Genomic DNA, 12,333 nt, shown 5'->3' on the forward strand with positions numbered 1-12,333 from the left:
CTCATAGTAAACTCATGAAGCATGGATACAAGAGATAGAAATTCATTCAATTTATCTGAATAGAATAGAAGCTTGAAATTTCAACTTAGCACCTTGAAATTTCAACTTAGCATCTTGAAATTTCAACTTAGTATGTATCTTGAAATTTCAAGAAAATACAAACAAACAGCCTTAAAAGGCTTCTGTCGAATAGTGATAAGATGTAAGAAAACATTTTTACAGTTTTATGTTGTATTATTGTCACTTAGGAAGCTCTAACGATTAAGCAAACTGTCTTGAGGTTTTGCTTATTCTATTCCAGGATAACCAATCAAAATTTTTCTCATTTCTAAGCATGATTAAATAACCAGCAAATCAAGTGCCTGGTTGAAGGAAGAGACAGCAGAGAATTACATTCCCACTGATCCCATTATTACAGTTGAAAGATTTGAAGCTATTAAAATAAAACTCTGTTACCCTTAGGTCGCTTCGCCATTAACATAATAAAGCAGACTGTCTAACATATTGCTAATCTGTAACCCTGGATAACCAGTCAGGAGTAAATATGTAAAGTTGATGACTTATGGGCAATAAACTAGTTCATCATACACATGTCAATGTTATGAGGCATTTTACAAGTGTATTAGAGCCAACATGGAGAGGGTTATATTACAGGGGGTTTAATAACCAGACCTGTATTACAATCCCTGTAGGGCTGATATGGCATACCAATATTTTTTGAATGGGCGATTGATATTAGTCTGGGTATCAGAAATTGGAGTTACATCCCTTGGTGCATCGTCTGCTCAACTAACTTTCCTGTGGCAATGTCTTCCAAACAAGGTGAAAATAGATATAACTTTACAATTTGATGTTATAGTATAAAACAAAGATGTTATTAAATGGCAGTTTTCATATCATACCCCATATCAAACCCCGAACCCCATATCGACCCACTGGCTGAGGATTGATATGAAAACTGCCATGTAATAACCTCTAAATATCATTAACCTGAAAAGAAACTACAAACATTCAAGGACTTACCTCAAAACTCCTCGTTATATCAATGACCCTGTCTCCATTGGGTGCTACAGGTGTTGTGGCAATGATTCTGTCTGAAGTAATATGTTCAAAGGACGAGGTGTCCATAATCTCAGGCTGTTCCAGGGGCTCCTCCACCCCCTCTGCTATAGAGGCATGACCCTGGGGGCTGTCTGTGGGTTGCTGTGTATTGGTGTGAGATCGTTTGGGCCGAGGTTTTGGAGACCGTTTCCGTTTCGACATGCGTGTTGGGTCTACCCCACCAGCTCTCATCTTCAACTGGATTGGGAAAATAACACAAACTGACTTCTTTGGCCTAAACCATGTAAAAGACTTAAATATTCAACTCATAATCATCATGCAGGGATGACAAAAGCCGATTTATTTTAACATATTGAACAACCAGGGGCCTGAAATCCAGTTTCAATTAAACTATGCAATCTGTGTTTAAGGTCTTTATTTTTATAAGCTGTATCACAGATCTACCGACCCAAATTTTGTAAAACACAATAGTCAAGTCAAGTCAAAACATGAAAAAAGCCATATTTTCTCAGAAAATCAAACTTTGCACTGACACCTCTCCTCTCGGTATAGAAACAGTACCCCAAATTAGAAAAGAACCCATACAGTGGTTTTCAAGTCATAGGTCGCATAAATGTTGAAGTTAAAAAGATTCTAAGTTCAAAACATGAACAAAAGACACATATCAAAATCAAACTTTGCACTGCACCTCTCCTATTAGAATAGAAAGTGTTCCTTAAATTCGAAAAGAATCCATGAAGTAGTTCTCAAGTTACAGGTCGCACAAATGTTGAAGGTAAACAAACATTCTAAGTTCAAAACATGTAAAAATTCTAAGTTTCTTAGAAAATCAACATATCAACATCAAACTTTGCACTGCACCTCTTCTAATAGTAATCATAGTAATGAAACTGTTTGCTAAATTTGAAAAGAATAGTGCAGTAGTTTTTAAGTTATAGGTCTCACAAATGTTTAACATGGTGTGCTAAAGGTGGGTGGGTTGGGAATTCCAGGATTAGATCATGTCATTCATGCCTAGCGGGTGGATGGTTTTCAGATCAAATATCCATTTGAGTTCAATGGATCGGCGTCTAGCCGTGCTATGAACTGATTCAGGGTCTGTTTTAAGTTGTTGTATGATTCGGTAGTGCAGGTCTCTGGTTGAGTGTCCTGCAGAGTTGAAATGTTTTGCGACAGGTTTGTCCCTTTGATGGTTGATATCAGCAAAGTGTTCTTTGAGTTTAGTGCCGAAGTGTTGTTTGGTTTCACGTATTGTTTGCCACATTTGGTGCAGCTTAGGAGGCATATTATGTTTCTACTTTTACAAGTAAAATGCAAATGGCATTTATATTTTTTGCCTGTAGTGTCGCTGCTGAAGGTGTTGACCGGCTTTATGTTCACGCAGATTTTACACAATTGTTTGTGACAGCTGTCATCCAGGTTGGACACAGTACAGCCGTTGATTTGTGGTTAAAGTGGTGGATATGTGATTGCCGCTTTCATGAGAATATCTCTGAGTGTGCGGTTCTTTCTCTATTGCGTGATGTGTGTGACTCGGAAGGTGTCTTTGCAGGTGTCTGACCCTTGAAGTAGATGCCAGGACTTTTTGATCATGAAGCTTACCCTGAGTGCAGTGGAGTTGTAATCTGTGATAAAGATCACTGATGAGAGCACCAAAGCTCCAAACTAGTAACTAAGATTGCTCTTGGGTTGTAGCCCAAAACCTTTATTTATGTTGTGTTAAAGTAAAATGATTCCTCTAAGTAAAAAACTGTACGTCATAAGAGTCACTCCTACAACATCTACAACTTTTTTGGGTAGCAAGGCTCTATTCTGTCCTGTAAACTACCTTGGGTCTGTTAAATGTGCCACAAAGACAAAATTTCTTGTGTAAACTTATACCATGACTGGCAACTGTTAGAAATCTGAAATATCATCACCTTCTTCATGTTTGCACTCCACTTAGGATCTTCTTTGAACTGTGGCAGCCTTGTAAACAAGAGTTGAACCATATCCATCAGGGTGTGCTCGGCTGACTTCCGTAACAGTTCTGTTAATGGTAACAAAGATCCAGGATTCTACACTTGTATAGCAATAACATATAAACACATCAGACATTTGCTTCAAACCTTTCTTCCTAAGGAAATGGATGTCAGTTTCCAATAAATATACTAAAGTGTCATATACATCAAAAAAATGTTGTATTGTTGAGCATACATACTTTTCAGCTAAACAGTTCTAACAATGCGGGTTCAAATCCTTTTGTACTGCATGCTTGATTTCAGCATCATTTTAATAGCCTAGAAACATGGTGATGCCCAGCAACATCACATTTTTATCAATGGAAATAGATGAGAGTAAGTTGTGAACACACAAATATCAAAGTGTACATGGCACTGGTGAACAAAATTTTATCATTAAAAATACAGTGGACAAACTTAAGTTATTCCCAACAAACAAAACTGCTTTGATTTGTTTGTTTGCTTATTGTTTAACGCCACACACAGCAATATTCAGCTATATTACGGTGGTCTGTAAACAATCGAGTTTGGACCAGACAATCCAGTGATTGACATCATGAGCATCGATCTACGCAATTGGGTTGGTTTGTTGTTTAACGCCACACTCCAGCAATATGACGGTGGTTGGTAAATAATCGAGACTGGACCAGACAATCCAGTGATTGACATGAGCATTGATCTACGTAATTGGGAAAAGATGACATGCATCAACCTCGTCAGAAAGTCTCACCACCCAAACCCGTTAGTCGCCTCTTATGACAAGCATAGTCGCCTGTCATGGCAAGCACGGGTTGCTGAAGAAGTATTCTCTACCGGGATCTTCACGGGTCGCTTCTTTGATAGTAAGGCTCAAGATTATACACGATCATACAAAAATGAGAGAACCATGACTTACCACTGAGTCTCATCTCGAAGCAGATCCGGAAACAAGACTGCATGATCTCGCACACAGACTCGTTAGTGAGTAGGACACCAGCCGGACACAGCAGCAGAGTCCTCAACACCTGGCAGATGGAGAGTTGGCATTAGATTCCAAACACAAGGTATCCAAAGGTATAATATAACACTGCTATAACCTGACAAATGTTTGTTACAGCAACTCATTCAGAGACAAATCGGCTTGGCCGTCAGTTTGCATTTTTAAATATGTTTTTTGGCTGTTGGATTTTTAGCTTAAAGCTGCACACAGCAATATTCCAGATATATGATGGCAGCCTGTAACTCAAATAATCCAGTTGGACCAAACAAACCAAAGATAAGGACCTATTGTAACTTCAAATAAGGTGATTGGCAAACTGAGGCCATTTTGATATTCTTCTAGTCAACCTAGTCAATCTGCAGTCTGACACTTGGAGACAATATGTTACAAAAGATTCATTTTCTGAGTTAGGTTTATGCTGCTTTGAACAGTTTTTCAGTTATATCACATCTTGTCAGGATAATGAGGGAGGAAAGCTCAAAGTGATGTTCACCACCTTGGAGGAAGTACTTCAACCTAACAAATAATGGGCATTGGACAGACAGATCAAGGATCATAATACGGGACTTGAACCCACAACAGACAAAAGCAGTACCTGAAGACCACTGGGCTACCAAGGCCACTCTGGGATTTGAACTCAAAACCAGCAAAATAAAGTCTGAAGAGCACTTGGCCACCCATACCGTCGACTGAAGCAGGAACTTACATATAATATCCTCATGAGGACAACTTCATCTGATGAAGGGTCGGTGCCGACAAATCTGGCATGGGTAACAGCATCAGCTATATTCTCAATGGCAGCTGAGGCAGACTCTCGAGTTGGAACTAAAAAAAATGACATGATGTACATTTCATAAACAATACCTGTCAGCCAGTTCAAGTCAGAAGAAGTGTCTGTTACCAAGGCACATCCTTCAGTTTAACATGTTTAATCAAGTAATCAAGCCTGGTACACGCTGAAAACAAAAGTGAAAGAGGAAAGAGGTGGTCATACCCTCCTATTACTACCTAGCAACCATTTTGACCACCTAATCCCTTATCATCCTTTAATACTGGTGAGCATAGAGAACAGAACAACTGTACTACTGTTACCACCTCAAAAATCCTACAGTCATGACAGTCAGTAATCTGGTTTGAGGGAAGCTCTGGGTTAAAACATTTTAACAGTATTCCAGTTATATCAGGGCATGTCACTGTCAGCATAAAGTGGGAGGATAGCCCAGAAGTGATGCAGGTCTCGGATGTTTACCACTTTGGTGAAACCCACAAGCACAGGTATGGTGCTGACAAACCTAAAAAAATGATTGGGGCAAACCAGGATTCCAACCCACAGTCATAGTTGTCTGGCATGCCCAAGGGATGCAACTCTGCACAAAGAATTCAGAGCTCCAGATAACTTTTTGAGCCACTGAGTTTTTACTCAAAGGTTTCTATCTTAATTGGGTTATTACATTTTTCATTGTTTAACCAATATTTTTTCACTCATCTATTCATCACTCTATCAGGTTTTTCCAAAAATGAGTAAGCATTTTGAGACTTAAAAAAAATAATGAAATAATGTTTAAGATGTAAATAACGGTTCTAACAATAGGCTTGACTTGGAAAGTAAATTAGCCGAAAAAGCTTCTTCGGGTATTTACGTGTGCTGTTTTCGAACAATTGAGTTTTTCATTTAATGCATGTGTTTCTATACGCAAGTTAATTGAAAGTTATTGCGTTTTGAAAAGCTTTGGGGGGGTATTTTACGCAAAAAGGCAGTTTATTTGTAGATCTGGAATTGTCAAAAATCATAAACTTGGTAAAATTTAGTGAGTGAGTACGGTTTTATTCCGTTTTTAGCAAAATTCCAAGCAATATCATGGCGAGGATACCAGAAATGAGATTCACACATTGGACCATTATGGGGAAACAAACCTATGTCTTTCGGCGTGACAAGCAATCGCTTTAACTACTAGGCTAGCCCACTGCTCACATGACAAAAGCATAATTAAATAAATTAAACAGACATTTCCTAAAACATGCCAATGAGGTACTGGTCTACTCACCAACCAAGCCATAGGAGAGAAATTTGTTGACGGAGGTGAGAGCAAGTCCTGTAATGGGCCCAGTTGTATCCTCAGATCGAATAACCTCAAGAAATGGGCTCAGGAAAACATTGGGCTCAAGCTCATCTAAATCTACAAGAAAAATACATACCCAGTGAGTTGGTACAAACAAGACTCACACCAGAGATTCATCTAGGCTTATAAACTAAGTGCCTGTGACAGGCAAATGTGGTAAAGAGAGAGTTTAAGATTGCATTTTACGCAATATTGTAAAACCAAGAATTAAAGTATTTGTCTCTTTACAGAACATGTTCTCGGTATACTAGTCACCTTTGCAATGTTAAAACATTAACAATAATAAAGATAATATCCGTAACAAACACCTGAATTGGAAATGTTCCATTTGGGAAACACTGACATCTGGGGACGACCATCAACAATTGAGATTTCAAGATAAACCCAAGCGTATACACTGTGTATTACGATACTTGAAAGAAAAAAAACCTACTGATTATTCCTCATGTGGAGGAATACTTTCTAGACATATTCAAAACAATGAGTTACATGAACCAATGAAATAACTTCAAATGTTGAGGTAATGATCTAAATTACACTATACCTAACATGAATTAACAACATGCAGTGACGCGCTGCCCACACATTACTAGGAACACTGTTGAGATTACACGTACCTGCAATGTTGTTGAGAACATCCTTAAGCTGTGAGAAGCTGCCAAACAGAGGATCATTGTCTTCATCCTGCTGCAATTACAAATTCACAATTTATACAACACACAATATCAAACTGCATCATATTTTGTAATGAGGACTTGCTCTGGACTGACAACCATGCCCCCAGTCTGCTTAGCATGAATAGGAAGCGAAGGGAAAAATTAATATAAATCACACAAAAGCTGTGTCCAATTTGGTTGCAATCATATAAATATGATAAAAAGTATTTGTTAAATTGTTATATAATTATCATGGTTATTATCCTATAAACATGATAAAGAGATTAAACTACAAATTTGTCCTCTTGCAGTCACTTTTGAACACGTTGAAAAAGAAACTGGCAATAATAAAATGTTGCCATGGAACTGTCTTTTAGTAATGTACATGATGTATGCTGTGCCTGACACTCTCGTAATATATCCATTTTTGTTTGTTTGTTGTATAACGCCACACTCAGCAATATTCCAGCTATATGACAGCAGTCTGTAAAAATTGAATCTGGACCAGACAATCCAGTGATTGACATTATGCATTGTTATGAGCATTGATCTACTCAATTGGGATACGATGACATGCATCAACCAAGTCAGTGAGCCTGACCACACGATCCTGTTAGTCACCTCTTATCACAAGCATAGTCGCCTTTTACGGAAATCATGGGGAAATCATGGGTTGCTGTAGACATATTCTACCCCATGGGTATTAATATCCATGTGTGAATGTTTGAATGTACAGATGTGGAAATATCTGCATTGTATTTGTCCATGTAACGATGCTCTAGAAACAAAAACAAACTTGTCAAACACTAGCCAAAGCTGTTATTGTGCAATATGACATGTTTGAAATTGAATATACATGTATATATGAAAATTCCTAAGTTCATCATGTTCATGCCCAATTTCAGTGAAGGCCAGGATGATCAATATTAAACACTAACTGGTCAAATGTTGCATGGAAAGGTAACTGACGGCAATCTCCCTATGAATGGGATAGCGAAGCAACAGGCTGAAGCTCTTTGTAAAATCACTTCAGTGGCCAAACTGAGAGCGAACATGAAGGTTTAACTGAATTAATAAATGTTAAATACAACCAAGGAATACCAATAGTGTTTAGAAACAATTATTTATTTTTGTATTACTGGTAAACACAATTATTATTTAAAAAACCCAACCATCCATAATCATGATCAGAATGTACACATAATATTTTGAGGTTGTATCTGAATATCAACTTGACACTACCTGCCTTTTCTGAGTTTATTGCTAAATCGTTATTGTAATTTTGAGCTACAAGGACTAGGTTAACAGGTTAAAGTTGCTTTGGATAAATCAGAACTTTCAACATGGTGAATAAGGCATTTAACTTATAAATAAAAAACATGTTCCTTCGACAATCAGTGGAGTCTTCAGTGGTCTGTTCCCGCTATTTTTGCCATATTTGTTGTTACAAAGGCAAGATATCTAAGAATGTTGGTCAAGATGCATCATCATGGTTATAATAGGTCTTTCGGCCTGGGATATTGTGTAGCACAAAGAGCACTTTTTTTTTGCTTAATGTAACATAAATTAAACATGTACGCAATATATCATGTATATAAATGAAAGGCAAAGAATATAATTTTGACACAAGGTGGAACTGATACTATTCTAAAGCATGGCAGAATGCATGTCTAAGAGTGAAGAGAAGGTCACGAGCCTTGAAGGCCATGATGACAACAGTTTGCTTACATGATGTGTATGTGTTGCCCATCGAGATGTCCTCCTCATTGCCGTGACAACCAGGGAGATCTCCCCCTGGATAATGTAGATGCCATTTGGTGGACTCATCCTGCAGGTCAACTGTTTAAACATGTTGAGAGAGATGACAAATTATTCATGTTTAACTTCACAAAATAAACTTGTATTTCTATCTTAGTACCTACTAATCATTACATAAGCTATATGAAAAACTTGAGTATTACCTGCAAAAAGATATAATTTGGCATTTATTCTCTTCACACAATAATAATGTCTGGTAGCCATGGTGGCCAAGTAATCAGAATATTATCTTGCAGATGTGTGCAATGGTCATGATGGTCGCTATGCAATCGAGCTGTTTATTTCCGTTAATAAACATTTAGTTACAAAACAGTATACATAATAAGACATGCCCCCTACTACAGTTGCTAACATGGTTAAGATAGATCTGGCTTTAATTGAAACTGACAACAGTTACAGATATTGTGTAAATGACAATCAAAACAGTGCATTAGATAAATTAGAAGGCCAGGGACCAGATCATTGACACCTTAAATTTATGCACAGTCCTCAATTTCACATTGTTGGATGCAGTGTTCCTATGTTTCTGAAACAAGGCCCATCATTGTCACATTAAACGGGATTCAACAATACACTGTCAAATCAACTGAGCTATGATGCCTTTTTAGCTACCTAGAGGCACAAGAACAAATTGCGATTTGTGTTTTTGTCAAAAATTGATTATCACTTATTGTGTGGTAATTATTTTGACAGTATCAACAAGAACACATGCGTAAAATACTGTCGACGTTAACTAGACTGGCTTAATAAGACAACGTCATGTCACCAAATGGCCCATTTGCCAAAGACTGTCACATTTTGTAAAACATGTCAAGCCCCAAAACCACAATACTAACGTTTGTCCTTATCCGATGAAACCAAACAGATAACGATACACAAATCAGGTAAAATATGAGTACCTGTGTGACTTGCTGAGACGATCACAGTTGAGATGTCGCTATCAGAAATGATCAACAAGAAATAATTGGTTGATCAAACAAAAATGGCTGACTGGTTCACTTTGATAATTTCGTTGAATAATATCTTCGAACTGACAGCGGTTATGTTGGCGACATCTTATAGGACCATTGCTGTCATATTTGCCTATCCAGTCTGCGCAGTGACTGTCAATAGGACACACATGCTTATTGACAATATCAATCCATGTTGCACATTATTTCGTCCTCGAAAGTGACGTGGTGATAGTCTAGATGGCGCTGATTATGTCTGCTGCCAAAGGGAGGTTACTCTAACAACCGGGGCTGGTTGTGAAACCGGTTTCCTGAAAAAGGTGATGTAAATGTTCAATACGGATTTTTTGTTTTATTTACGAAGTGAACGGGAAAATGCATCGGAAGTTCATTTCGACGAAAAATAGTAGTAAAAAGGGAAGATAGGAAATTCGGACTCGAGGCACTGGTGTCGAAGCCTAACCTCCGATCCAGACTCAAAATGCATGACAACTCACTAATGATCCTGATGGAAACGCGTAATTTCAAATCGCGGTACATTCATTCGTCACCCGGCCTGTAGTATCGGATCACTTGTGTCATGTCTAATCTGTTAGTTTCCATTTGTCAACGCTCGCATTTTACTGTACCCTACATCCAATCGGAATGTGCACCAGGAGAACTTTTAAAATGGCCATAAATATGATCCCGAGTGTATTTATTGCGACAGAGTAGGACCGTTTAGAAAAAAATGGGAAATATAGATTGTCATTTCCATGCCACAACTTATATGAATAACAAAATTTTGTTGTATGCAGTGCGGTTGTTACTTGGCCATGGAGGACCACGTACGATGATATCTTCACACGCACACGCGCGTTTGCTTACATTCAAGAAACGTCTCACTTGACTGCGACATTCCATTGAGCAATAGCTCGACTCGACTTCACAAACTATGTTCAGTTTTATATTCATTTTGATAATATCCCACGAGTAGACAAATATATAGATCTTCTGAAGTAATTGAAATAATTATCAGCTTTAAAACAATATATATTTACGCGATGTACCTTTTAAACACTATGTACAATTAATATATTAATTGTGTTCATATTTCAGTCCATCTTTTAAAAAAAATACTCGCATTTGTTTTTTGCAATATACCAGGACAACCAATGCTTCAATAAAGACAAAAAAGGCAAAATATATGTTGTACTGAAATAGTAGAATAGTGAAATGAACAATTAAACAACCACTGAAAGAACAGTGAGTTGGTTGGGTACGTGTGACGCTGCTTTGAACAATATTCCAGTTTTATCATGGCGTGTCAGCTTTATGTGGGAAGCCCGACACGATGCGGGTCTTATACGTTTACCACTTTGGTGAAACACACGAGCACGGGTATGGGGCTGATAAACCTAGAAACATGATCGGGGCGAACCAGGATTCGAACCCACAATCACAGGTTTCTTGTGTGTCCAAGGGACGTAACTCTGCAAAGCAAATTGCAGCCTTAAAGGACATCCACACGGTACAACAAGTTGTATACAATTTGGTGCATGCTACACATTACATCGTGTGAACAGGAAAGTCGGTCCAACTTCTTTTGATGACTGGGCCACCCATACCCCCCTGAAAGAAGAGTACGTACGTAGGCTTGACATAGAATCTGACGAGTTGGTAGCGAATGGTTTTTTTTGTATCCCTTAGCTCGTTTAATTTCGAAACAGGGTGGTTTCTTATTCCTAAGTCATATCTTTTCCCGTTATTTGTTCATAAGACCACAAATGGATAAGGCTTCATTTATTTAGTATAAGGCAATGTTCAATAACAGAAATATCCGTTAGCAGCTGAAATAGATGTCGACCTGCCTAGTTACAGTGAGATATACCACCTGGTTCACATAATAGTAGCATTCAACGTGAGCACAAACACGAACAGTATAATATTAAAGTGGACGTAGACACTTTAGTTTTAGTTTATTGTAATTCTGTATACAGTATCATATATATTGTGGCTTTTGGTGTAAATTCAAACAACTTTTAACCCACAATGCTCAACGGACAATGGTGTACATGGAACAATTACATTTCATAAGCGATAAAATATAAAAATTGAATATTGATGAAACGTTGTCAGCATAGAAACACATACATGGCAACATAATTATCTAATAACAACAGTCACACTGCTACTGCTGCTTCTACTACTACTACTGGACGTAAAAAGGCGAAGTCCTATGCTCGTCGTAAGAGGCGACGTAATTATCTAATAACAACATTCACACTACACTACTACTACTACTACTACTACTACTACTACTACTACTACTACTACTACTACTGGACGTAAAAGGCGAAGTCCTATGCTTTTCGTTAGAGGCGACTAACGGGATCGGGTGGTCAGGCTCGCTGACTTGGTTGATGCATGTCATCGTATCCGCATTGGGTGGATCGATGCTTATGACTCCATTATTTACAGACCGCCGTCATATGGCTGAAATATTGCTGAGAGCGGCGTTAAACAACAAACAAAAACCACTGGAACATGGCTGGCCCACTCGTCAGACGCGAGAAACCTATGATTGTGGGTTCGAATCCCGGTTCGCCCCGATTATGTTTCTAGGTTTGTCAGCACCATACTCGTGGTAAACGTCTGAGACCTGCATCACCCCGGGGTTTCCTCTCACAATAAGCTAATATGCCTTGATATAACTGGAATACCGTTCCAAGTGGGATTTAACCCAACTGACTAAGTACTAATACTAAA

At 38.2% G+C, this 12,333-nt stretch overlaps 1 protein-coding gene across 4 annotated transcripts in view; it reads right to left on the reverse strand.

Moving 5' to 3' along the window:
* Positions 1 to 9,831, reverse strand: part of LOC124132831 (Golgi-specific brefeldin A-resistance guanine nucleotide exchange factor 1-like) — a 46,094-nt gene extending 36,263 nt beyond the window's left edge. For all 4 annotated transcript variants that reach the window (XM_048392436.1, XM_048392438.1, XM_048392435.1 and 1 more), the window contains exons 1-8: positions 9,535 to 9,831; positions 8,546 to 8,656; positions 6,779 to 6,848; positions 6,087 to 6,218; positions 4,748 to 4,866; positions 3,958 to 4,066; positions 2,982 to 3,091; positions 1,024 to 1,299 (exon numbers count right to left, since the gene is read on the reverse strand). In XM_048392436.1, the coding sequence (XP_048248393.1) occupies positions 1,024 to 1,299; positions 2,982 to 3,091; positions 3,958 to 4,066; positions 4,748 to 4,866; positions 6,087 to 6,218; positions 6,779 to 6,848; positions 8,546 to 8,644 (915 nt within the window). In that variant the 5' untranslated portion in view covers positions 8,645 to 8,656; positions 9,535 to 9,831. The remainder of the gene's footprint in view (positions 1 to 1,023; positions 1,300 to 2,981; positions 3,092 to 3,957; positions 4,067 to 4,747; positions 4,867 to 6,086; positions 6,219 to 6,778; positions 6,849 to 8,545; positions 8,657 to 9,534) is intronic.
* Positions 9,832 to 12,333: the final 2,502 nt, after the last annotated feature.

Source organism: Haliotis rufescens, unplaced genomic scaffold (genome assembly GCF_023055435.1).
Source record: "Haliotis rufescens isolate VD_foot unplaced genomic scaffold, xgHalRufe1.0.p SCAF_11, whole genome shotgun sequence".
In the NCBI taxonomy this organism is placed as follows: domain Eukaryota; kingdom Metazoa; phylum Mollusca; class Gastropoda; order Lepetellida; family Haliotidae; genus Haliotis; species Haliotis rufescens.